At 47.7% G+C, this 27,979-nt stretch overlaps 1 protein-coding gene across 1 annotated transcript; it reads right to left on the reverse strand.

Annotated features, from left to right (window-relative positions):
• Positions 1–31: 31 nt before the first annotated feature.
• LOC130493469 (major histocompatibility complex class I-related gene protein-like) lies at positions 32–19,436 on the reverse strand. Its single transcript, XM_056867223.1, has 8 exons — positions 19,373–19,436; positions 16,146–16,421; positions 12,984–13,259; positions 11,706–11,990; positions 9,166–9,252; positions 8,040–8,084; positions 6,261–6,293; positions 32–207 (listed from the first exon to the last, which is right to left on the reverse strand). The coding sequence occupies exons 1-8, from the start codon at positions 19,434–19,436 to the stop codon at positions 32–34; spliced, it is 1,242 nt and encodes a 413-aa protein (XP_056723201.1).
• Between the last annotated feature and the right edge of the window lie 8,543 nt (positions 19,437–27,979).

The following is a 27,979-nucleotide window of genomic DNA, read 5'->3' on the forward strand; positions in this document are numbered from 1 at the left end:
CCCCGGAGCGAGAAATCAGCCTCCGCGCTCCTCATCCTAGCAGCGCTTTCTGCAGGGAGTTGCACGGAGTTGCTCCCGAGTCCGCTCGGGATCGGCCCAGGGTTCCGGAGTAAGAGGCGTGATTGGCCGAGGGGTGAATTTCCCTCCAATCGGAAAGAGGCGCTCCGAAATTGTCAGTAGTCGCCGGGCAGATCCGGCGCCGGCAGCCTGAGCGCTGGGATGGGGAGCGAAAGTTGGCTCTGGATTGGGGAGCCTCGCCGGGTTTCGGGAGGGGGAGCCCGGCGGGGGGAGGGTTTCCTTTCCGGGCACTGAAAAGTCAACCCTACGGCGGCGCCTGGTACGTGGGGCCTGAGACAAACGGGGCTCAGGTGTGACCTGGTGCTCGCATCGCGTCTCGTGTGAACGGGGCTGCCGCGCGTGCAAAGAGGCTCCCCTGCTGGGTGGGCGCCGTAGACGGCAGACGTACTGTCGGGTGCCCTTTGAGGGTAGGGTTGCCCGGTCCCTCTTTGCAACCAGCGGGAGGTTTTCGGGGGGAGAAGGGAGGGACTTCAACGTCAAGGAGTCCAAGGAGCCCCTCTCCCCCGAGCCGGCATGACTAACATATCACATAACCACAAGCAGGCCCAAGACAACACGCGAAATGCGCGGAACTCTGCATTGCTCGCGTGAATTTCAGGGGTGGCATCCACACGCGCCTGCCTGGGGCGTGTCATCCCTGCAGCTCGTCGATGGAAAAGCCAAAAGCCGCGTCCCAGGCAAAATTCTCTGGCCTGGTGTCATGGGCGAACGCCTGGGGGCACCTCTTCTGGTGCAAACTTGGAAGACTGCCTCCCCCTCCCATCCTATCCCTAGAGCAGTGATGGCGAACCTTTTAGAGGCCGAGTGCCCAAACTGCAACCCAAAGTGCCCAACCCAAACTGCAACCCAAAGTGCCCAACCCAAACTGCAACCCAAAGTGCCCAACCCAAACTGCAACCCAAAGTGCCCAACCCAAACTGCAACCCAAAGTGCCCAACCCAAACTGCAACCCAAAGTGCCCAACCCAAACTGCAACCCAAAGTGCCCAACCCAAACTGCAATCGCCAAGTGCCAACACGGCAACTTAACCTGAATACGGAGGTTTCCTCCCAGCTCGGCAAGGGGGGGGGAGTCCAGGGAAGGGGGGGCTTTGAAGAAGCCCTGCAGGCAGTGCGGAGCCCTTCAAATCCCCCGGCAGGGAGTCCAGGGAAGGGCTCCCTTCAAAGCCCCCGCGCGTGCCCACAGAGAGGGCTCGGCGTGCCGGACTTGGCACGCGTGCCATAGGTTCGCCAACACGGCCCTAGAGTAATAAAAAGAGACGAGAAGGGCCATTTAGAGTTTCCCTCTACATTAGGAAGAACTTTCTAACAGTTAGGCCCACTTTTCACGGAAGGTTTTGATGCTCTCTTGCCACGGACCAAAAAAAAAAAAAAGATTTTTTTTTTTTAATTGCCGCAATTTATCCCCGTCAATCTCGATGTAGTTTTGGTTTTTCATGGGAACAAAGGGCACAGCTCCAGCGCAAAAAACAAGCACCAGTCCCTCTGGTCTACATTTTTCTTCCACCCTCACTATGTTCTGCTTTTGGAACAGTCAGATTCCAAATTGGGGGGGGGGGGGCAAAGCAGCGCTTTCCTTAAAGCTTCCCTCTATTTTCTATACATGTGGAACCCATTGCCCTTTAATGACAGACAGGATTTTTTGGGGGGGAGGGGGCAGGAATTACATCCATGTGCCCAGAGAAGTGTTTAGCTGAAAGTGGGAATGGAGCAGCTCCAACCTGTGCCGATTCAAGAGGAGTGCCTTGGATTTACCGCTCTCTAGATGCACATTATCCCCATCTTAATTCTCAAAACTCTTCTTGGGGGCTGATTGTTGAGTTCTGAGAATTTGGATGGGAAAAAGGTGCATCTATAGAGCGGCAAATCCAAGGGAAAACCTCCCATGCATAAATGGCCACTGTAAACCTCTTGCATTAAAGCAATTCCCAGAGTATGTCCCCCCCAGAAGGCCCCTGGCTTGCTCGCCGGCCCTGATCCGGCCCCAGTGCATTGTGAGAGAGAGGAGGGTTCCTGGCTGGCGTGCCGGTCCAGATCCAGCCAGTGTGCATGGCAGGGGGGGGGGAGAGCAAAGAAGGCCCCTAGCTTGCGCGCCAGCCCTGATCCGACCCCAGTGCATTGTGAGAGAGAGGAGGGCTCCTGGCTGGCGTGCCAGTCCCAATCCAGCCAGTGTGCATGGCAGGGAGGGGGAGAGGAAAGTAGGCCCCTGGCTTGCGCGCCGGCCCCGATCCAGCCCCAGTGCATTGTGAGAGAGAGGAAGGATCCTGGCTAGCGTGCCGGTCCCAATCCAGCCAGTGTGCATGGCTGGGTTGTGCATGCAGATTCACTCATTCTGCCAGGACACCTGTGACTGATGAATTCTCAGTTCATTCAGTACCTGCAACAGTTAGGCACTTTTCAAACATATATAAAAAACAACAGCTTTGCCTGAGATTGAATAGCATCTCCAGCAGCAAGAGGTATGTGCTTAGGTATGAAGCCTGCTGTATTTGGGGAGGGGGGGGGCAATCACAGCCATCCTTTCTAAATGCTCAAGGACTGACTGATGATTTGTTCTAAAACTTTTGCAGGTACAGATGTCAAGCTGACAGGTTGGAAGTTATCCATATCCTCCTCTTTCCCCTTCTTGAAGATGGGGACATCATTTGCCCGCCTCCAATTTTCAGGCACCTGTTCTCCAAGAATTCTCAAAAATAATGGATGGAGGTTCAGAAATTAAATCTGCAAGTTCTTTTCGTACCCTTGGATACAATTCATCTGGCCCTGAGGAGTTACAGTGCATTCCTAAGGAAGTTACTCCAGTCTAAGCCCATGCATTTCAATGGGCTGAGACTGGAGTAACTCTCCTTAGGAATGTGCTACCCCATGGTGATTCTAGGCCGCAACTCCCTTCCCTCATCATGTGTTCTGTTTTTGCCATGTTGAGCACGTTTCCGTCACAAGAGAAGACTGAGGGAAACAGGAATTGAGCAGTTCTGGTCACCCACAAAATATTTATTTATTTATTTACCTTTCTCACTGAGACTCAAGGCAGGTTACAGAATTATAAGAAATAGTTCAATAAAAACCTGTATAATACACACTATAATCAATGCAATAAAACTGTATTGCACAATTGCCCAATAAATAATGCCATGGACATAGACTACGATAGACCCAAATAAAAATCCCTCTGAAACGAGCGATGCCCCCCCCAGTGTAAACAAGAACACAAAAACAGATTCTCTGTGGTCCCGTTTTTGAAATCTGGTCAAAATCCAGGAGAGCTCACACTAAAACTGGGTATTTCTGTTCTGAAGTAACAGGGACAAGAGATGAAATGGCAAATGGACTTATCTCAAGCTACCAGGCTGCAGAAATACAGTATGTGTGTGTGTAAAGAGCTGTCAAGTCACAGCCATCTAATGGCGACCCCGGCAAGGGGCTTTCAAGGCAAGTGAGAAGCAAAGGTGGTTTGCCATTGCCTTCCTCTGCAGTCTTCCTTGGTGGTCTCCCTTCCAAGCACTGACCCCGCTTAGCTTCTGAGATCGGGCTATACCATGCTGCCTTTCCTCCCTATAACAGCAGGATACTTCACACAATGGAACAGTAGAATGCATACAACAAACAGTGACACAAAAGTGGAATACCAAATGACAGAAACAGGGCCACATATATGTGGCGTAGTGGTTAAGAGCGGTGGTTTGGAGTGGTGGACTCTAATCTGGAGAACTGGGTTTGATTCCCCACTCCTCCACATGAAGCCAGCTGGGTGACCTTAGGCTAGTCACAGCTCTCTTAGAGCTATCTCAGCCCCACCTACCTCACAGGGAGTCTGTTGTGGGGAGGGGAAGGGATTGTGATTGTAAACCAGTTTGATTCTCCTTAAAAAGGTAGAGAAAGTCAGATAAAAATCAACCCTTCTTTGTCTTCTAAAAGAACAAAGGAATGAAAAGGACCTAAATTTTCACTGATAGTTAGTGACAATGCTCCTATTCCCTTCGTAGAAATGCCCTCTTTCCCCTTTCTGTTTTACCTAGTTTGTGGAATGACAGATGCGCGGAAGCCGCCCTGACCTCTCCAGGCAGGATATTCCACAAGGTGTGGGCTACAACAGAGAATGTGCTTACATGGGTGATTGCTGAACCCAACAAAAGTCTCAACAAGATGTCCTGATCCACAGAGTCAAAGCTCCCTTCATCAGACACAAGCAGGAAAGAACGTCTCTGAGCAGAGGGGAAATGCTTGGGGGCAGAAAATTTGCATCAATAGTGAGATAAGAATCCTATGTCCCTGTTCAGCCCTGAGGGGATCCATGGTTCAGAACTTGTGAATAAAGACCTGACATTGTTCTGCATTCTGCAGCCACCCCGAGTGAGCCAGTTAGAGACTGGCTGATAATTGGCCACATCCTTCTCCTTCAGTCCTGGGTTATAAAGCATTGGACAGATAACTGCCTCCTTCAGCAACTGAGGAAAGACACCCTGAGTTAGTTATTGGTTTATAATTGGGAAGGACCATGAATCAGTAGCAGAGCATCTGCTTGGCAGGCAGAAGGTCCCAGATTCAATCCCCGGCATCTCCAGTTAGTAGGTGTTGTGAAAGACCTGAGATCCTGAATAGCTGCTACCAGTCTGAGCAGACAAGACTGGCCTTGATAAGCCAAAATTCCAACTCAGGATAAGGAAGCTTCATGTGTTCATAATGGACATCAGGAGCTACATCATCTGCATCTTCCAAGCTTTCAATAACCAGGATGGATGAGGGTCAAGAGAACAACTGGTAGTCCCCACGGATCCCAACAAGATCCTGCCAGCATTCATTGCACTGACCAGGTTGATAAGATCATAATATGCCTGTAGCATTGTACCGCTCTTTTTGTAAGTAAAAAGACACAGAGATGTCTCTGCCCCTCTTTCTGTAGTCCAAAAGTGAATGAAACCGTATGGGAACATAAGAACAGCCCTGCTGGATCCGAGGCCCATTGAGTCCAGCAGTCTGCTCACACAGTGGCCAACCAGGTGCTATTAGGAAGCTGTCAGGCTTCAGTACCCCATTGCATTCCAGTAATATAAACTTCACTCCAGACGCTGCAGAGAGTTTAAAGTTTTATTTAAGAAAATGTGAACGTGGTCAGTACCCTTACAAACATAAGGTTAGAATGCCAAGGCAGAGGAGATCATCTAACTATATAGAGAACACACAAAAGAATTGATTACACGTAGGCTTTGAAATGTAAAAACATCAGGTTTCTTTGAAGCTCCTAGAGGTGCCAGGATTCTGGCAGAACTGACAACTAGAGAACCGATAGCTGATTTACAACGGGAAGGCTTTGAAGTGGAGGTGTTACAGTCCCCAGCCTTCGTCCCCTTTCCCATGAGATCAAGAGGAGGGGGGGGGGGAGAACATGGAGCTTGTTCATCCCGAGTGCCCTTGCTGACAGAAGCCCACAAGCAAGACAACTGCAGCAGCACCATCCTGCCTGTATTCCACAGCACCTAATGTAATAGGCCTGCTCCTCTGATCCTGGAGAGAATAAGTATGCATATAAAAACAGCACTTCTTCAGTGAAAAGTTTTTAAACAGAAACAGAACCAAGGAAGTCTCGGAAGATTGACCAATGATAGCCAGATGGAAGATTGACCAATGATAGCCATGGATGCTCGACAGGATATCATAAGCGAAAGCATCAAGGATGTGCAGAAGTTCTGAGTGAGGGTTGTGCATTTCCTGGAAAGTCCAGTTGGACCTCCTGGGGTCCCTCTCACATGCTGGTGGGAAATCACGCTGCAAAAACCAAAAAAGAGAGAATGAAGGTCTAAGTTCACATTGTGGAAATGGGGGAGGGGAGGACAGAATCAACTGGGAGGAATGAAAAGGCCACCTAGACCGACCATCTGCTTTGAGACCACCTGGAAGAGGAGCCCCCGTCATCTGCCAACCCCTGACAAATCAAGGCACCAACCCACAGGAAAATTGGGCATTGGGAGAGAAGATGCCCATGCCCATCAAGAGATGCTTGCAGAGCCAATACCTCCAGATGGGATTTCCAGGAAATGAGCCAAGCTACTTGTGGCCTTCAGGGTCACTGGCTAGTCCAAGCTGGAGAAGAAATCCACACCTGGCTCCCAAAACATGGCCTGCAGTCAAGACAACTATTCAACAGAAGCCATTTCCAGGTCCCCGCAGGCCCCCCCCCCTTACCATTGACAGAGCTGTCCGATCCCCGGTTGCTGGCTGCAGAAAGGAAAAGAGAAGGGGAGTCAGGATCTTTAACTATGTGGGCCACTGGGAGGGGGCCTGGCCCACTCTCGCCCCTATCTTTCCCCCTCCCATCATAAGAACATAAGAAAAGCCCTGCTGGATCAGACCAAGATCCATTAAGTCCAGCAGTCTGTTCACTCAGTGGCCAACCAGGTGCCTCTAGGAAGCCCACAAACAAGACGACTGCAGCAGCATTCTCCTGCCTGTGTTTCAAAGCACCTAATATAATAGGCATGCTCCTCTGATCCTGGAGAGAACAGGTATGCATCATGACTGGTATCCATTTTTATTAGTAGCCATGAATACCCCTCTCCTGTCCACTCCCCTCTTCAAGCCTTCCAAGTTGGCAGCCATCACCACATCCTGGAGCAGGGAGTTCCACAATTTAACTATGTGTTGTGTGAAGAAATACTTCCTTTTATCTCAGTGGGTAGCCGTGTTAGTTTGTCTGCAGTAGTAGAAAAGAGCAAGAGTCCAGTAGCACCTTAAAGACTAACAAAAATATTTTCTGGCAGGGTTCCTTTTATCTGTTTTGGATCTGTCACCCTCCAGCTTCAGCAGATGACCCAGCGTTCTAGTATTATGAGAGAGGGAGAAAAGCTTCTCCCTGTCCACTCTTTCCATAAACCATGCATAACTGTATAGACCTCTATCATATCTTCCCTTAACCACCATCAGTTCTAGTCATCATCTGCCGCTGCAAATCAACCCTGACCTCAAAGCAAAATTCTACTCCAAACTAAGTCCAGTTCTGCAACCTGCAATTTAAACAAATCTGGTTATATTGTTGTCTTTGAATTTATTTCCTGTGCTTTTGCAATTCTTGTGGGGGGAGGATAGGACAAGGTGTTATTCCTACCGCTGACTCCAGGGAGGGAGCTCTCATCTCCTCAGGGCTTTCCTTCTCTGTTTTCACAAGGCTCACCCTCTCCCCTTCAGATCCGGCTGCCTGGTTTAGCCGGATGCAAAACGAGGGTACATTTAAGACCCTGGAAAATCTGCTTTTCAAGTCACGCACAGGCAGGTGGTATGAAAATCTGGACTGACCCCTCCAAACGCATTGTGGGAAAGGCCGTAAAAGAGTTAATCTTTAGCGTTTTGAGCCAGTTTCGTACCATGTCAACCGCTGTCCTTCCTCTCAGTCTGAAGGCCTTGTGAAGTGCCAAAAAATAAGGCGGGGGGGGGGGGGAGCCCACAGTTGTTTAGATGCTGCTAATTCCAAGAAGCCAAGATATCCAGCCTTTGAAGACCCCCATTTTGGGAGAAGTTCTTACATGATCAACTGGGCCTTGCAGGTTTTTTTTCCAATCTGCCAATGTGTGTGTGGATGTGTGTTAAGTGCTATCAAGTCGCTTCCGACTCATGGTGACCCTATGAATGAAAGTCCTCCAAAATGCCCTATCTTTGACAGCCTTGCTCAGATCTTGCAAATTGAGGGTTGTGGCTTCCTTTATTGAGCCAATCTACCAATGCCCTCTCTAATATCATCAATTTCAGACAATGGGTTTTCAGTGCAACACTATTTCATAAAAAGCTCTCCTCAGATACCAATACCATCTTTAAAAGCCCTTACTTCCAAAAAAGCATTAGATTTTGGTGGCACTTCAAGAGGACTGTAATTTTATTCATGAAGGCACATGGATAATTCACACGGTCCCCTGCTACCTCACCACCACCTCGGTGCTGACAGATACTTCAAAAACAAAATTAGGCACTCACTTGATTGTGCTTTATGGGCTGCCTGGTAGCTGCTTTGCCTTTTCCCTGCAGGACAGAAGCAGAGAGTCAGAGCTGGGTGGTACCCCCAGAGATCATCCAGTCTCATCACTTGCATTGAAGTGAGCTCCTTGGACCCTAAACCCTCTCTGGGAGTTGCTCTCCTGATTTCTTCCTCCAGGGAAGGACAGCTCGGGAACTTCCTGACCAACTATTACTTGCAGAGCTAAGATGTTTTGCTCAGAATATGTTTGGCTCCAAACTGACCTCTTGGGCTCCGAAGTTTCCCTGAGAAAAGACTTCCCTGCCACCCCTGGAGAGAAGAAGCAAAGATCCGTCTGCACATCAGACAGAATCAGACCCCCAGCTAGGAGGCCCAGCAGTTTGGGCTTTGGGGACTCACGGTGAGATTGCCAACTGACTAGAGGAAACTGGCCTGGCCCCCATTCTTGTGCCTTGAACAACCTCTGGATCTGCAGACGTCAGCAGCTGATGTTTTCACACCATGGAAGCAAGCGTGAACCTCTGCTAGTGTTTGCGGAATAATCCACTTGCTGTTAAAAAGCACATCCATAGAAGCCAGCAGAAGAGGTGGCAACCCAAGATCATGCCAAGGGCTGGCAAGAGGAGGGAGCAGGAAAGTCCCACCATCACAGTTATGCCCCAAGGCGTTGGCTAACAGGAGAGAGGAATTCTCAACCTCTCCTCATCCAGAAACACAACTGCATTCTTGGAGTGTGAGACTAGGTCTGAGGCGATTGAACCTCCCCTCAGCTATGATGTTCACTGGGTGATCTTGGGAAGCCACAGTCTCTCAGCCTTACCTACCTCGCAGGGTAGTAGTGAGAATATTATGGAGAAGGGGAAGACAAGGTATTCTGAGATACTTGGAAGAAGGACGAGACCCAAATGGAATGGACCAATCTAGATTTTTTGAAAGATATTAGGAAATTATTTCATCCCCAGAGGTGGAGAATCCAGTTCTGAAGACCACAGACTGGACGGGCGACCTTTAGCTGCTATTGAAATTGGCATTTGGGGGAACAATTCTGGGGTTTTCCAGATTTGGGGGGGGGTCGCCTACCATGAAAGTGTCTCATGGAAAGGGGAAGGCAAAGCATTTACTTACGGATGTAGACAATGATCCCAGCCACGAGTGAGGCAGAAACTGCAATCCCCACAAGCACTCCAGCAATGAGCTCCATCTTGGATGAGACTGAAATGGAGCAAAGACCATGATGACCACAGAAAGCCCCCAAAGACTGGCCCTGTGTTTGGGTTAGGCTTGCCTCTGAAAAGGTGGGCACTGATTTGGTAGTGGAAACTGTTTATGCATTTGTTTATTTTGATTTCTAGCCTGCCCTCAATCCCTGACCAAGGCCGGGCTCAGGGCAGGTAACAACAAACTGAATACAATAAAGCAATAAAATCATAATACGTCTTCCAGTTAAAATGATTAAAACCTACAATGATAATTAAATATATTGATGGCCCTTAATCAACAATATTGTCAAGTCACAGCCGACTTATGGTGACCCCATAGGGTTTTCAAGGCAAGAGATGAACAGAGGTGGTTTACCACTGCCTGCCTCTGTGTAGCAGCCTTGGACTTCCTTTTGGGGTCTCCCATCCAAACACTAACCAGGGCTGGCCCTGCTTAGCTTCCCAGATATCATGAGATCAGGTTAGCCTGGCCCATCCTCGTCAGTACAGCCAGCCTCTGATGGGGATGAAAAGTGATGTCAAGTTGCAGCCAACTGAGAGCCAGCGTGGTGTAGTGGTTAAGAGCAGTAGTTTGGATCAGTGCACTCTGATCTGGAGAACCAGGTTTGATTCCCCACTCCTCCACATGAGCAATGGAGGCTAATCTGGTGAACTGGATTTGTTTCCCCACTCCTACACATGAAGCTAGTTGGGTGACCTTGGGCTAGTGACAGCTCTCTCAGCCCCACCTACCTCACAGGTTTTCTGTTGCGGGGAGGGGAAGGGAAGGTGATTGTAAGCCGGTTTGATTCTTCCTTAAGTGGTAGAGAAAGTCAGCATATCCCCGTAGGGTTTTCAAGGCAAGAGATGTTCAGGTGTAGTTTGCCATTGCCTGCCTCTATATAGCGACCGTGGACTTTTTTGGTGGTCTCCCATCCATATACTAGCCAGGGCCAACTGTGTGCAGCTTCCGAGATCTGATGAGATCAGGGTATCCTGGACCAGCCAGGTCAGGGCAGCCACTGAATTAGGTGGTCATAATTGGAGAAGGGGGAGGAGTGGAGTAGAAAGACTTGCGTGGGCCCCTGAAGAGCAGGAATGAGTGGAGAGGCCTTTTCATACACATTGTGGCCATCAAAAGAACAGACCCTACCACTTTGGAAAATGTGCAAGATGAGAAGAAAAGTGTTGCCTAAAATGGCTCCACTATATTGCCCAGTTCAGGAGTCCAAGTATAGGCAGTGTGGGACTATGTGGAATTTTTCAAAGTTGGCCCATGCAGAAGATTTCAAAGCCTGTGTCTTTTAAAAGACCTTTGGTGGAAAGTGCTGTCAAATCACTCCTAACTTATGGTGACCCTTGTAGGTTTTTAAGGCAAAAGATGTTCAGAGGTGCCTTCCTCTGCATAGAGACCCTTGTCCTTCTTTAGTGGCCTCCCATCCGAGTACTAACCAGGCCAACCCTGCTTAGCTTCAAAGATCTAGATGAGATCAGGGTAGCCTGGTCTATCCAGGTCAGGGCAGCTTGTAATGGTGATGGAAAGTTCTAGTCGGGTTAGTCTGGCCCATCCAGATCAGACCTTTAGGGCCCTTAAAAGGTAAGAACATAAGAAAAGCCCAGCTGGATCAGACCAAGACCCATCAAATCCAGCAGTCTGTTCACACAGTGGTCAACCAGGTGCCTTCAGGAAGCACCACAAACAAGACGACTGCAGCAGCATTATCCTGCCTGCGTTCCACAGCACGTACATGCTATTCTGATAGTGGAGAGAACAGGTATGCATCATGACTAGTATTCATTTTGTGATTGTAAGCCAGTTTGAGTTTCCCTTAAGTGGTAGAGAAAGTCGGCATATAAAAACCAATTCTTATTCTTCTTCCCTCCATTAACATGTCCACTCCCCTCTTAAAGCCATCACCACATCCTGAGGCAGGGAGTTCCACAATTTAACTATGTGTTAAGAAATACTTCCTTTTTTTGTTGTTTTGAATCTCTCACCCTCCAGCTTCAGCAGATGACCCCACATTCTATTACGAGAGAGGGAGAAAAGCGTCTCCCTATCCTCTTTCCATATACCATGAATAATTTTATAGACCTTATGAGGTTATAGGGGAAGGAAGGCAGCATGGTATAGCCCAATCTTGTCAGATCTTGGAAGCTAAGCAAGGTCAGCCCTGGTTAGTATTTGGATGGGAGACCACCATGGAATACCAGGGTTGCTGTGCAGAGGAAGGCACTGGCAAACCACCTCTAAATGTCTCTTGCCTTGAAAACCCCATAAGGGGTTGACATGAGTTGGCTGCAACTTGATGACACTTTACACACACACATGAAGTTATAGAGGCTGGGTTTGTTTTCCTTGTGTCCTCCTTCCTTAGTTTTCCTTCCTCCCTGGGTGGAAATTCAACTGCTACAAGTTGCCACCCCCAAACCTACCCCCACCCCCACCCCCGGTCAATCTCTCACCAGGCTCCTCCCAGGCCAAGTCCAATGGCTCCAGCAGGCTTTCATGTTCCACGTGGCACCGGTATCGATCCCTGTCCTTGGGGTGGATTTTGACACTCAGCCAGGTGTGGTAGGTCCCGTCCGAGTTGGGGATGAAACCCCCATGAAAAGTCTCCTGTTCCCAAACCTCCCCATCCTTGGTCCAGGTCGCATCAATCTCCCTGGGGTGGAAGCCGTGGGCTCGACAGACGAGGGTTTCCAGGCCATCGTAGTCTGCCTTGCGGACCACCCTCACCACTGGGGGCTCTGAGAAAGTGGCAACATCGAAACACGTTAAGACAAAATCTTTCTGCTGGCTGGTAGGGTGGCCAACAGGAAGGAACACACCTGTGGCCATCTAGTTTCACTCCTTGTTAGGAGATTGGATATGCCACATTTGGAGCATCACCAAACAGTGAAAAATCCCAAGGGAGGCAATTCCCCAGCAACTTCTTATACTTTGATAATACTCAGAATCAAAACTCTGTAGCTCTGGAACTTACCTGGTGAGATCTTCCAGAGTTTGGGGTGAATGTCACCAGGCTTCCAGCTAAGTTTGTGAATATGTATGAGGCTTATACTGAATCAAACCCATCAACTGTCAATCTGTGTAGACAATACTCACCTTGATGGACCAAGGGTCTGATTCAGCATAAGGCAGCATCACATATTCAAGTAAAAGAAGAAGAAGGTTTTTATATGCCGACTTTCTCTACCACTTAAGGGAGGCTCAAATCGGCTTACAATCACCTTCCCTTCCCCTCCCCACGACAGACACCCTGTGAGGTAGGTGGGGCTGAGAGAGCATGACTTGCCCAAGGTCACCCAGCTGGCTTCGTGTGTAGGAGTGGGGAAACCAACCTGGTTCACCAGATTAGCATCTGCCACTCATGTGGAGGAGTGTGGAATCGAACCTGGTTCTCCAGATCAGAGTCCACCACTCCAAACCACTGCTCTTAACCACTATACCTGGTCTTTTGCATCACTTCCTGCCTGGTCCTTCTAATGGGAGTTACCAGGGATTGAACATGGGGACTTCTGCATGCCAAGCAGATGCTCTGCCACTGAGCCACAGCCCCTCCCTTTGGAGGCAGGGCGAGAGTTTTTATAAAGTGACTGTTAGTTTGATGTGCCACAACCCACATTTCGGCCCCCTCCTCCTCTACACCATGTAGATCAATCTTGGAACTTCATGCAAGGGGAAGGGAGACTGTAGAGTGATTCCCATTTTCCCCATCAAGCCGTCATCAGCTGTCTCACCTCTCTTCAGCAAAGACTCCTTCCCATAGTCCAGGAACATCTGCAGCCAGTGGATGCATTCTTCCTCCAGGTAGGTCCTGAGGAAGCGACTGTGTGCCAAGTCAGCATCCCACTGCCTCTTGGTCACCTGAGCGGGCACCACGGCTGCTGTCCAGGTAAGGGTCTCCTTGTCAAAACTGATGTAGTCCTCCCCGTCGTAGGCAAACTGCTCATATCCCACCCTGTGCGCATCCTTGGTCAGCTCGCATCCACACATGTGCTGCCAGATGTGCAAGCCTGAAAGAGATCCCCGGAGGAGGAAGGACTGGATTACTGCGTCTTCCAATTCATTGGAACCAACCTCTTTTGAAAGAGGAATAATGAACTAGAAGAGGGGTCCCAATGTGCCGCTCATGGATGCCAGGGTGTCGATGACACATAGAATCATAGAATGATAGAGTTGGAAGGGACCATGCAGGCCATCTAGTCCAACCCCCTGCTCAATGCAGGATCAACCTATAGCATTCCTGACAAGAGTTCATTCAACTGCTGCTCGAAGACTGCCAGAGAGGGGGAGCTCACCACCTCCCTAGGCAGCTGATTCCACTGATGAACATTTACCATAAAAACACCATGGAGAACTTGGACTCAACTCACTGCAACAATTCTGAAAGCAGGAACATGTCCCTGAACATTGCTGCAATCATCTCCCATATACTTCCTTCAATATCACTTCCAAATAACCAGGATAGTTGGAAGTGATATTGAGGGAAATGATTGGGAGGTGATTACAGCAGTGTTATATTGACTACATAATAGATATTAAAAAGAAGAGGAAGACGAAGAGTTGGTTTTTATATGCCGACTTTCTCTACCACTTAAGGGAGACTCAAACAGGCTTACAATCACCTTCCCTTCCCCTCCCCACATTAGACACCCTGTGAGGTAGATGGGAATGAGAGAGCTCTAACAGAGCAGTAACTAGCCCAAGGTCACCCAGCTGGCTTAATGTGTAGGAGTGGGGAAACAAATTCGGGTAACTACTGACTCATCAGCTTGACTTCTATACCAGGAAAAGTGTTCGAACAAATCATCAAACAGTCAGTCCTTGAGCATTTAGAAAGGATGGATCTGATCACTAAGAGCCAGCACGGGTTTCTCAAGAATAAGTCATGTCGGACTAATCTTATCTCCTTTTTTGAGAAAGTTATTATCTTGCTGGATCAGGGGAATGCTGTAGACATAATATTGTCGAAGGCTTTCATGGTCAGAGTTCATTGGTTCTTGTAGGTTATCCGGGCTGTGTAACCGTGGTCTTGGTATTTTCTTTCCTGACGTTTCGCCAGCAGCTGTGGCAGGCATCTTCAGAGGAGTAACACTGAGGTTAGTCTGGGTTACCTCCAGACTAACAAAGACTACAGTCAACAATAGCCATGCAGATTAGCTTTGGATTTCACACATTAACAGATCACTTCAGGATACAATGGTTCCATATTAACATACCACACCCCCATTAGCACATTATCTTGATACTTACAGGACAATGGTTAGTACATTACCTTTGTTACTTTTTGCAGGACAATGATTCAGCTCAAACCCAACCCCTTTCTGACTATATATTACTCTTCCTACACACTTGACACTGAGAGACACTGTCCTTCAGTGTTACTCCTCTGAAGATGCCTGCCACAGCTGCTGGCGAAACGTCAGGAAAGAAAATACCAAGACCACGGTTACACAGCCCGGATAACTTACAAGATCCAGCTGTAGACATAGTTTATCTAGATTTCAGTAAGGCTTTTGATAAGGTTCCACATAGTATTCTAGTTGACAAATTGGGAAAATGTGGTTTAGATCCTATTATTGTTAGGTGGATCTGCAACTGGTTGACAGATTGTACCCAAAGAGTGCTAGTTAATGGTTCCTCATCCACTTGGAGAGAAATGACTAGTGGAGTTCCTCAGGGATCTGTGCTGGGCCCTGTGTTATTCAACATCTTTATAAATGATCTGGATGAAGGCTTAGAGGGAATGCTTATTAAATTTGCAGATGATACTAAATTGGGAGGGGTAGCAAATACAGTAGAAGACAGAGCCAAGATGCAGGATGATCTTGACAGGCTGGAGAAGTGGGCTAGAACTAAGAAAATGCACTTCAACAAAGACAAATGTAAAGTTCTGCATTTGGGTAGGAAAAATCAAATGCATAATTATAGGATGGGGGAGACTTGTCTGAGCAGTAGTGTGTGTGAAAAGGATCTAGGAGTCTTAGTAGACCAAACACTGAACATGAGTCAGCAGTGTGATGCGGTAGCTAAAAAGGCAAATGCAGTCTTGGGCTGCATCAACAGAAGTATAGTGTCCAGATCACGCGAAGTGATGGTATCGCTTTACTCCGCTCTGGTTAGACTGTGTTCAGTTTTGGGCACCACAATTTAAGAAAGATGTAGACAAGCTGGAACGTGTCCAGAGGAGGGCGACCAAGATGGTGAGGGGTCTGGAGACCAAGTCCTATGAGAAAAGGTTGAAGGAGCTGGGTATGTTTAGCCTGAAGAGGAGAAGACTGAGAGGGGAAATGATAATTATGTTCAAGTACTTCAGGGGCTGTCATATTGAGGATGGTGCCGAGTTGTTTTCTGTTGCCCAAGGTTGGACCAGAACCAACAGGTTGAAATTAAATCAAAAGAGTTTCCAACAATTAGAGTGGTTCCTCAGTGGAACAGGCTTCCTCGGGAGGTGGTAAGCTCTCCTTCCCTGGAGGTTTTTAAGAAGAGTTTAGATGGCCATCTGTCAGCAATGCTGATTCTGTGACCTTAGGCAGATGATGAGAGGGAGGGCATCTTGGCCATCTTCTGGTCACTAGGTGTGGGGAGGAGGTAGTTGTGAATTTCCTGCATTGTGCAGGGGGTTGGACTTGATGACCCTGGTGGTCCCTTCCAACTCTATGATTCTATAAATCCAGTTCACCAAATTAGAGTCTGCTGCTCATGTAGAGGAGTGAGGAATCAAACCCGGTTCTCCAGATCAGACTCCACCGCTCCAAGCAGGGAAGGAAAGGATTGAAAAGAACCCACACATATATTCTCCCTCGTTTTCTGGGAGACAGAAGCTCCCTCCCTCTACCTTCTGCCCTTGCAAGAAAAGAAGAGGGGAGAACTGTGCCCCACTCATTCTCCTCTTTCACCTCCACTCCGATTGTAGAGATTCTGGAGGTTCAGCAGATCTTTCTTCATACTCCGCTCGTCATCCAGGGCATTGTGGGTGTTCCAGTCCCAGAAGTGGGGGTCATTCTTCTCCACCTTCCTTATCCAGGGCACCCGAGGCACTGCCTTTCTCATGATGCTGTCATAGTGTCCAACAAGGTGGTCGTCCACGTATCCCACAGCAGTGAAATGGAACAAGTCCTGGTCAGGCTCCCACGTGGTTGTGCAGAAATCGAGCAGGGAATGCGAGGAGGAATCTGGAAGAGGCAGAGAGTCGGAGTTATAGGGCAGAGTGGGGTAGGCTGCAGTCTCTGCTTCTGCCTCTGAAAAAGGGCTGAAAGGCCAGGAAAAAAGAGGAATACCTTGTTTTTCTCCCACTTTTCAAACCTTGGTCATTGTACACTAAAAACTCAAGCACCTTCCTCTAAATTATCCTTGCCCATAAGGAAAGATGGCATCCTCATAATTCTGAGAAATAATTTCTGGAGTAGCCATCTTCTCCTTTCTCAGACCTAGAATGTACCTTTAACCCTGCCTTGCTGTTTGAAAAGAAGGTTGGGGTAGTGGCTGTGAACACCTTGTATTAGCTGCATCTGGTTTGCCAACTCTGTTTTCCAAGACTCAGCCAATCTGGCCACATTTATTCATGCTTCTGTAACCCCACAAATAGATTACTGTAATTTGCTCTCTGTTGGGCAGCCCTTGAAGATAACCTAGGAACTGCGGGTTGCCCATTTTAAAACAGCCACATTTGCTGCCTTACTGTTTCCAAGTTCAATTCAAGGTGCGGTCGTGACCTTTAAAGGGCTTCATGATCTGGGATCCACTTATTTGAAGGACCATCTGTTTCCATACATCCCTGTGCACCAATTACAGTCATCAAGATAACAACAAGACTTATGAGATGGGAGAAAGATGGGTGCCTTTTATGTAGATTAGAATTTTTATTAAGATATTTATAAATTTTATTGGACTAATGGAACGGTTTTAACTTTTGTATTCATTACTGTCTTTGATTGTTATATTTCGGTTGTAAGCTGCCTTGAGCCTGGCTTCTGCCAGGAAAGATGTGGGATATAAATCTAATAAAATAAAATAAATCAGTAAGAAGAAGAGAGTTGGTTTTTATACCCCGCTTTTTCTCTACCTTTATGTGTGTGTGTGTGTGTGTGTGTGTGTGTGTGTGTGTGTGTGAAGTGCCCTCAAGTCGCAGCTGACTTATGGCAACCCCTTTTGGGGTTTTCATGGCAAGAGACTAACAGCGGTGGTTTGCCAGTGCCTTCCTCTGCACAGCAACCCTGGTATTCCTTGGTGGTCTCCCATCCAAATACTAACCAGGCTGACCCTGCTTAGCTTCTGAGATCTGATGAGATCAGGCTAGCCTGGGCCATCCAGGTCAGAGCTTCTCTACCTTTAAGGAGTCTCAAAACAGCTTACAACTGCCTTCCCTTCTCCCCTTCCCACAACAGGCACCTCGTGAGGTCGGTGGGGCTGAGAGAGTTCTGAGAGAACTGTAACTAGCCCAAGGTCACCCAGCAGGTTTCATGTGGAGGAGTGGGGAATCAAACCCGGTTCTCTAGATCATAGTTCGCTGCTCTTAACCACTACACCACGCTGGCAGCCATCTGTTGGCTGTCCCACCACTCAGGGTGGCCAGTCTGGCATCAGCCTCAGCCTGGGCTTTTTCCATCACAGATCCAGCTCGGTAGAATAGGCTCCTTGAAGAGGTGAGAGGGCCCCCCTCTTTGGTGATTTTCAGGAGGCACTCCAAGGCCCGCCTGTTTGCCAGGGCATTTGATGGGTTATGAATATCAGGCCTCTTTGGGGGAGATACTTGGGGATTGTCATTTTATTTTTGGTTTTAACTTGTTCTGTTTTAATCATTCCTGTAAGCTGCCTTGAGCTGAAAGTAGAAAAGAGCAAGAGTCCAGTAGCACCTTAAAGACTAACAAAAATATTTTCTGGCAGGGTATGAGCTTTCGTGAGCCACAGCTCACTTCTTCAGATACAGCTAGAATGTGAATCCATCTGTCTTTAAGTAGAGGAGAGTGAATTCAGGCAAGCATTAGTATGTAAATGTTAACAATATGTAAATGTGAATAGCAGGCGGGAATAGCAGGTGGTATGCAGAAGAGTCTGTGATGTCCAGGGGAGAGATGGGTGTGGAGAAATCAGCATTGGTAATGAGCCATGAATGCAAGGTCTTTATTCAGCCCAGGTAAATGCATTGTCTTTAGTTTGAATATCAACGGCTACCCACTGTGAATTGAGCTGAAAGGAAAGGAAAGGCAAAAATATTTTAATAAATATGTCATAAACAAACCCCAGTCAGTAGCAGGGGGGCCCATAGACCTGCCAGTACATGGCAGGAAGTCACATAACACCACAGTCATGTGGCAGAAAGAAGCGAGACTCTGAGCCTACCTGTGCTAAAAATGAATGCTCTCCTGGGATGTGTGATCTCACCTGGCTGTCCTGCTGATCCTCTCAGAGCATGTGCCAAAGCAGCATGATCCGCTTGCTCAGCACTTCTGCTAGGGGTCCCGGGCCAGTAGGCAGGGCTTCACAACTGAACACCATTTTAGAAGATGGCAACCTTTTGTGCACCTGCTTTGTAGTGAGGGCAGGGGCGGTGGTGTTGAAATCCCAGTTCCTTTTTCAGAAAGCACCTGCATCATTTAGTCCATGGTCCCCAGTGTGGTGTCCGTGGGCGCTATGGTGTCCGCAGGCACCTTTCCTGGCACCTGACAAGTGTTTTTAGAAAGTGGGCGGGGCCAGGTGGGGCTTTTGCCCAACAAGGCTTCTGACCAGCTATTGGAGATTTGATTAGCTTTGCAGATTTTAAAAAATGTTGGTTTGGCTGCAGCTGCCACCACAACACAAGGATCTTCACTGTGTGACTGACGGTAAACTGCAGCAACCATTTTGCATCTGGCTCCACCTCCTGAGGCAACCATTTTGTGGCTGCGCCCATCACACTGTCCCAGAAGTACAAAGGTGCCCACAGGCTCAAAAAGGTTGGGGACCCCAATCTACTACACAACTAGGAACTCTGAATCAGAGATCAATTTCAGCCTCATCTGGAGGAACAACCCTAAATCTGACTCTCCCCCACAATGCAATGTGCCCCACAGGCAACTGGGCTGGGTACAAATCTTGCTTTCCTCCCCCTGAAAATGAGGGAGTGTAGCTCCTTGCAGGTACTTACCAGAGCAGCTCCCCATGAGTAAAGCAGCTACCAGGAGCAAGGGAAACCCCCAAAGCAGACCCATCTGACATCTGGACCCCTAGCATCCCCCGCCTGGCTATGATTGCAGAATGGTGGGAACCAGAGAAGAAACAGCTGACTGAGAGGATGGACTCTTGCAGGATCCGGGGACTGAGATCAAAAGGCTTCACCTCAATGGTTCTGAGAGGAGAATCAGCACCTGCGGGGATGTATAAAGTTGTTCAGGGTGCAATACAGAGAACTCAATAAGCAATACATTCAGGATAAGAAAAATGGAAGGCCCCTAAGACTAATCACACATTCAGGTGTACAGAGAGCAGGGCTTGAGAGGCAGATCCTCACTGGTGGGGATTCAATCTTCTTAAAACTTGGGTGCCAATCTCTCTTTCACATCCCCCCACCCCGCACGCAGTTCACACCAAGCCTCAAGTGGAGTTTGCCAGGCCGCATGTGCATGTTTGTATGTTTGCATGCTGGCTCAGAGAAAATAGCACACAGGGAGAGGTCCTGGCTCAGTAGAAGAGCCTCTGCTTGGCATGCAGAAGGTTCCAGGTTCAATCCCCAGAATCTCCAACTAAAATGGATCACTCACAGTGGGTAGCCGTGTTAGTCTGTTTGCAGTAGTCAAAAAGGGCAAGAGTCCCGTAGCACCTTAAAGACTAACAAAAATATTTTCTGGTAGGGTATGAGCTGGTATTTTCTGGTAGGGTATGAGCTGGTATTTTCTGGTAGGGTATAGATCACATAAGAGGTAAAGGGAAGGGAAGGCAGCATGGTATAGCCCGATCTCATCAGATCTTGGAAGCTAAGCAGGGTCAGCACTTGGAAGGGAGACCTCCGAGAAAGACTCTGCAGAGGAAGACCATAGCAAACCCCCCTCTGCTTCTCACTTGCCTTGAAAACCCCTTGCTGGGATCGCCATAAATCGACTGTGACTTGACAGCACTTTACACACACACACAAGAGGTTATATGAAAGAACCATATCTGAGACCCTGGACAGCCACTGCTGTTCTGAGTAGACAGACTGATCCTGCTGGACAGATGGCTTGATTCAGTATAAGGCAGCATTGTGTGTGTTTACCTGTGACTTGTGACCTGAAAAACAATTTAAACCTTTCTTGGGTTCTGCTTCAAGAGCTGGACCTGTCTGAACTTTCCCTGTTCTCATTCCCCTTGACAAGGGCACCCCAGCCCCATTTCCAGTTTAAGCCAGAAAGAGACTAATAGAAGTGGTTGGCCCTGCCTGCCTCTATGAAGCAACCCTGGTATTCCTTAATGGTCTCCCATCCAGATACTAACCAGGACTGACCCTGCTTAGCTTCCCAGATGTGATGAGTTCAGGCTAGCCTGGGCTATCCAAGTCAGGGTAGCCTCTGATGGTGATGGAAAGTGCAGCCTAAGGTGACCCCTCACGGGGTTTTCAAGGCAAGAGATGAGCAGAGGTAGTTTGCTACTGCATACCTCTGTGTATCGACCCTGGACTTCCTTGGTGACTGGGCTATTCTGGGCCATTCAGATTAGGGCAGACATTCAGAAGCCTGAATTGCCTGCCTCTGCATAGGGACCCAGGACTTCTTTGGTGGTCTTCCATCCGAATATTGTGCAGGGCTGGCCCTGCTTTGCTTCCCAGTTGTCATGGGGTCAGACTAGCCTGGGCCATCCAGGCCAGGGCGGATTTTTCTTAGTTTTAAAAACCAGCCAGGTCCCCGAAGAGGAGCGCGGGCGCCAAGCGCTGCTTCCCTGTCCAGCTTGGAAAGGCGATCGCAGGTGGGAGATGGGGCTGTCCCCTGTGGGCCCCCCCACAGCACGCCCCCTCCCCACCCTCTGCAAACAGGAAAGGCAATGCAGCCCACCCTCGCGCCCCCCTCCAGAGCGACTCACCGGAGCAGCTGCCCCCTAGCAGGATCGAGCCTCCCCTGGAGACGGGGCGCGGAGGGATGCAGAGACAGACCCGGCGGCGGGGTTGGCGCGCGGGACTCTCCCTTTGCAGCGAGACGTTGCCCCCTTCGGCCAGCTGAGCCTCGGAGCGGCCGCCCCCTCCCGAAGGAAACGCCCTCGCCACCCCAGCCGCGCCTCCCTCTGGCAACTAGGTGCGGGGGCTCAGGGCAAAGGAGGCGGCGCTACCATTAGGCGAACTAGGCGGGCGCCTAAGGCGCAGACCTCAGAGGGGCGCAGAACTGGCCTGGGGGGCACCATTTGAAACAGATTCCTTTCTTGGAAAAAATGCAACTGACAATTTATATATATATATATATATATATATATATATATATATATATATATATATTTAAGATAAGTACCACAACAGTGCTATGGAATAGAATTAATTATAATGTCTTATAAAAAGTTTTGTTCTTTTATTTTTTTTCCTACAAGACATCTGTTTTTGAAATTGGTTAGCAATGGGAAGGGCACAAGTAGCCAGCCTTGCCTAGGGCGCAAACATGACGGGCACCAGCCCTGCCTGCCCTCCAGCCAGGCCGGGGCATTCCTGTGCAGCCCTCCCGTGTGTGTGTGTGTGTGTGTGGAGGGGGGGAGCAGGAACTCCAGGCCCCACCTGGAGGTTGGCAACCACATCCTGATGCCAGGCGCTGGCAAACAAGCACGTTGCTGGGGATGCCCATTGGAAGAACGCCATGCGGTGAGCTGAGTTTGCAAGAATCCCTCCAACCGCAAAGAGTTTCTTCTCCCTGGACTTCCCCGCCTGTTTCTGCTCTGATTTCCCAGAAAAGGCAAAAGGGAAGTCGCTTGCACAAAAGGAGCCTGCCGGATCTTCAGCTACACGGGTAGGCTGTAGATCAATTGCAATTCCTTTCAAACTCCAGGCCCCACCTGGAGGTTGGCAACCACATCCTGATGCCAGGCGCTGGCAAACAAGCATGTTGCTGGGGACGCCCATTGGAAGAACGCCATGCGGTGAGCTGAGTTTGCAAGAATCCCTCCAACCGCAAAGAGTTTCTTCTCCCTGGACTTCCCCGCCTGTTTCTGCTCTGATTTCCCAGAAAAGGCAAAAGGGAAGTCACTTGCACAAAAGGAGCCTGCCCGATCTTCAGTTACACTCAGCTAAGCTGCCTTGGCTGGCACACCCAGCCTAGGTAGTTACTAACACACACAAAAAGCACATTGAGCCAATGTATTCGGTTATATTAACACATGTACTTAATAAAGCTATAAATCCTATACAATAGTACCTTATACTTCCTAAGCAACCCTTACCCAACTGCGGGGGCATCCTTTAACCTCGGTGTTTCCCAGCCTGTGGGTCAGGGCCCAAAAGTGGGTCATGAAGCCTCTGAAAGTGAGTTGCAGGGCAGGTCCCTCTTCAGGGGTTGCCAGGTCCCTCTTCACTACCAGCGGGAGATTTTTGGGGTGGAGCCTGGGGAGGGCGGGGTTTGGAGAGGGGAGGGACTTCACTGCCATAGAGTCCAATTGCCAAAGCAGTCATTTTCTCCAGAGGAACTGAGGTTGGCAGCCCTAGCCAGCCTTCATTCATGGCTGCCCCTTTCCTTTCCATTGGTCCCATTTGTACCGTGGAAATCAAGATCGGACCCCTGAAACAGTATCTTGTATGTCAGGAGTCCCCAATTATTTTGAGCCTGTGGGCACATCTGGAATTCTGACACAGCACGGTGGGCGCAGCAACAAAACAATAAGAACAACTCCAATGAATAAATTCAATACTGTCCAAACAAATGCAATGGAAAATATGGGATATATGAACAGATAAATTGGGCAAATAGAATATGAGTCTTCAGGATAGTTCTAAGCCAGTCCCCAGTAGAGGACACACTGGGTAACTGAGAAATGAACCACAAACCACCAAGCATTTCAAATACCCTTGAAACAAAAGGTTGCAAGCATGAGAGCAAATTTAATGCATGTCAGCCAATCTAAACCTAAATGCTAAGCCATTAATTGCCACTTTTCTGCCCATGGCTCCATTTCCTAGCAAGCTTTCAGAGGGTAGCCGTGTTGGTCAGCCATAGAACAGCCAGATTCGAGTCCAGTAGCACCTTCAAGACCAACAAGATTGGGGGCGGGGGTATAGGTTTAAGGCTTGTAAGCCAAATGTGTCCTGCCTGACTCTGGGGTGAAACCTGCCTGCACACATATGAATTTCTGATCATGTTATTTATTTAGTTTTTGTTTTGTTTCATTTATTTGTTTTACTTCATTTTATACCCTACTGTCAGGCCTTTCCTGCTCTGCAAGTGGAGGTTTGGCAGGCTCAGGCCAGAGGCCTTCACGTCTTTGAAGTTGGGGTTTGGCAGCCAGCCTTTGTCAAGGCCAGGTTCTGGCTGCTGGTCAAGGTAACCGGTGGTTTCACTGTGTATTGCTGTCTTCGCTTTGAATGTTTTACATTGTAACCCTTCTGCTTTACTTTCATTAACGCCCTCTCCTGCGTGAGAGGCAGTTGGCTTCTTTTAATCTGTCTTTTGCTCCTAATAAATTAGCATAGCTTAGGATCACCTGCCTGAGCGTGTCTGTCTATGGGAAGCTAGGGATAGACGCCACAGCTGACACCTACCTTTCTCCCCAATGGGGGACCCAAAGCAGCTTACATTGTGCTCCTCCTGACAAGTAAGTTAGGCTGAGAGTGTGTAACTGGCTTAAGATCACCTGGCAAGCTTACATGGCAAAGTGGGGATTTGAAGCTGGATCTCCCAGATACTAGTTCAGCACTTCAGCTACTACACCACACTGGCTGTCATGTGGCCCTACTACTGAAAAAAACTTTAGCAATCATTCCTTGGATATGCAGAGAAGACCTCCCAGATTCTAGCCCTAGCTCTAGAAAATAATTTTTGGTCTAACATCACTTGACTGTAGTTAATTCTAGAACAGGATTCAACAACTGTTGTTTTTAGTTGCTTTTCACATGGATGATATTTGACGTCATTCATCATTCTGGTAGCCTTATTTATAGATAAATAAAAAGTCTGAAATGTGGCCTTTCTTCATGGCTCCAGGCACTTAGAGATCACAATTTCAAACTTGTAAAATAAAACCCAAAATAACGCCCCACTTCCACCCCTCAAAAGATGCCGGCACTCTCTGCCTCATTTGCTCTGCCTTGGCTTCCTGGTAGCAGCTGTTTGTTCGGTTTCCCTGTTGCCCCCTGCTTGGTTGTGAGGTTTCCAAAATCTGGTTTCATACCATCTTTTTGATCACGCCAAAGTACCTTTGGATGTGTGAATGGAAATGCGCACGTTATGGCATGTCTCACTCATGTCAGTGCCATTTCTCTTGCCTCAGCCCCACCCCATCAAACCACTTTTAAAAAATCAGTAATTGCCAGATCTTAATACCACAGTAACATCATGTCAAAATATTTGTACAATCTACTAGTTCCCAGCAACCATTTTTTAATGTAATTCTCCAAAGTCTAGCCTTTTTTCCATTGTTAAGTTAGAAGGGGAAATGTTCGTCCTGTATCTTTTCACTTATAGCTCCACAATGAAAAGAGCTAAATACATTAAAAAAAGAAAGCTAGGATGTAATAGACTGCAGCAACAGATTGTCATATTCTTATTGTGGTATCACAATAAACTGTCAGTTACCGATTTTTAAAGAAAGTTGACTAGTGGTACAGTAGGCAACCATGGGGAAAGTGTAGGAAGAATGGATAGGTAGATACTTTATTACTAATTTCTCTAATGTTGGGGTCCCTCCAGGCCCGATTGGCCAGGGATCCTGGAAGGTTTTTTTAACATTGCCATCTTCTGGGCATGGGGTAGGGGGTCACTGGGAGTGTGGGGGGGGGAGGCAGGTGTGATTTCCCTGCATTGTGCAGGGGGTTGGACTAGATGACCCTGGTGGTCTCTTCCAACTCTATGATTTTATGATTCTGCATTCACAACCAGTGATGACAGCTGCATGAAGCATTGCTGTCATATCAAAACAAGGTACTTTGACTTCAGTCATTGCCCCAACGTATTTGCCCAAAGAGTGACCTCCTCCTGAGGCCTGATGGAGCATCATTGTCATATGGAAAAAGCAAATGCTTACTTCAGAGCAGGAGAACAAACTGACATCTGCCCCATTAATCCTTACCCAACGAGGTGGCAAATCAGTCTCCCTCCCATATGATCCCCCTGAAGAATGATCTCCCCCAGAGGTCTGATAGAGCCTTCCCCATCCTTAGGGTTACCAGGTCCATCTTTGCCACTGGCAGGAGGTTTGTGGGATGGAGCCTGAAGAGGGTGGGGTTTGGGGAGGGGACTTCAATGCCATAGAGTCCAATTGCCAAAGCGGCCATTTTCTGCAGGTGAACTGATCTGTATGGGCTGGAGATCAGTTGTAATAGCTTGAGATCTCCAGCTAGTACCTGGAGGTTGGCAACCCTATCCATCCTGCGGAAACAAGAAGCCCTTTCTGACAGACCCTAATATACTATAGGCAAGGAGCTGGGACAGGGATTGCGCAAAGAACAGTGGGGTTCAAGCTGGGGAAAGGGGGGAGAAAAAGATATATCTTGTCTGATTGTAAGGTTGCCAACTGCCAGGTAGTGAAGGAAAAATCAGACACCTCTGTACAATTACCAAAGGATGAGAAATTCAGTACAGGAATCCAGCCATAAATGATGCCAAATATATTCTGGCTAAATCTTTACAGTATGTGGTAATATAACCACCAACACCATATATTGCCAACAACAAGTGTATTTTTACTTATTTGCAGGATGTTTCAACAGGTAAGTACACAATTAATTCCTTTAACTAGTAAGTATTGAAGCAAAGTTCACCAAAAAATGTCCTTTTAAGGTGTATTTCTTTCTTTGCAGCACAGCAGGCTATTGAAGGAGAAAAAGTTCACTAGAAAATGTCCTTTTAAGGTGTATCTCTTTCTTTGCAGCACAGCAGGCTATTGAAGGAGAAAACGATCGTTTCGGAGCACGAAGCCCAATTGAATTTTGTGCCAACACCTAACTACTCCTCCTTTCAAACCCGCGTAGACCTCTTCAAAATGCTTAGACTTGTAAAAATAAAAGATCATTTCAAAAACAAAAATACTTCTATGACTCCTTTTCGCCCCAAATCAAGATTTATTCCGAACACTAGCAATCCCATGATTACTGCTTTCCAGACGGCAGTTAGCAGAGACGTTGAAAAGCTAGAGAGGAGACATATTCCTAAGTATTGTAATTTAACAAATACTGAGAAGGCTGCATTGGAGGGACTTGAGACAGATAATAATTTGATTATTCATCCCGCAGATAAAGGTGGGGCTATAGTCCTACAAGACAAAAGTGACTTTGTGGAGGAAATTATGAGACAGCTGGGACAAAATGAATATTATCAAAAAATTGCTAAGGATCCAACTAACATTGTCTCCGATTCGATCATTAAAGTAACACAAGACGCAGTGCAGGATGGCAGTATTGATAATACCACTGCTGAATTTCTGGTTAATAAATATCCAAGAATGCCAGTACTATATACCTTACCTAAGATACACAAGCCAGGGAAGATTCCACCGGGAAGACCTATAGTATCAGCATCACAGAGTGTTTTGGAGCCAGTGGCACAATATTTAGATTACCACTTGAGACAATTTGCAGTAGATACTGAATCATTTATTAAAGACACCACTGACTTTATTAGGTATATTGAGAACGTCCAGCTACCGGGGGATTGTATTTTGGCCACTGTAGATGTGGTGTCATTGTACACAAATGTCCCTTTAAGTGACACCCGGCGGATCATTGTAAATTTGTTGGAATCCCGGGTAGATCCAACTCCTCCCACTAAGTTCCTGATTTCCCTAATAGACATAGTGTTTAAGAACAACTTCTTTAGATTCGATAATCAATTGTATTTACAAACCGGGGGTATTGCCATGGGCTCGCCTGTGGCCCCGACCGTTGCAAATATTTTTATGGTCGATTTTGAGAACAGATTTATTTACAGCGACCACCCCTTCAAACAAGATGTGTGGGGGTATCGACGGTACATTGATGATTTGATATTCTTGCTTTCCCCCAATGTAGTTTTTGAACAATTTTTAGGCTGGCTAAATAGCTGTGCCAATATCCAGTTTACTGGGAAATCGGACAAGATGCAAATACCTTATTTAGACACCATTGTATATAAGGACGTTAACAACAGATTGGCAGTGACTTTATATAAAAAGAACACAGATAGGAATGCCTTGTTACATTTTCAATCATTTCATCCCAGGCATATGAGGGAGAGTCTACCTTATGGGCAATTTTTGCGTATTAAACGCAACACTACGAGTGTAACTGATTATCAACAGCATGCAGCAGCACTAGAAAAAGCGATAGATAATAGGGGCTATCCTTCAAATGTCATTCAAAAGGCCAGATGGAAAGCGGATGGCATGAGTCGTGATGCTTTAATATATAATAACCCCAGAAATAAAGGTGCTGATAAACCCTTAGCATTTGCTTTACAGCATAGCCATTTATCGGGACAAATCTCTGGCATTATAAAACAGCACTGGCATCTGCTGGCTGACATCCCCAGTTGTGAGGTCCTTCCTAAGATAGGATACAAAAGAACAAATTCATTAAAAGATAGACTGGTACATTCAGATATATACAAAGATCCAAAGAGACATT

This window comes from Euleptes europaea, chromosome 1 (assembly GCF_029931775.1).
Source record: "Euleptes europaea isolate rEulEur1 chromosome 1, rEulEur1.hap1, whole genome shotgun sequence".
In the NCBI taxonomy this organism is placed as follows: domain Eukaryota; kingdom Metazoa; phylum Chordata; class Lepidosauria; order Squamata; family Sphaerodactylidae; genus Euleptes; species Euleptes europaea.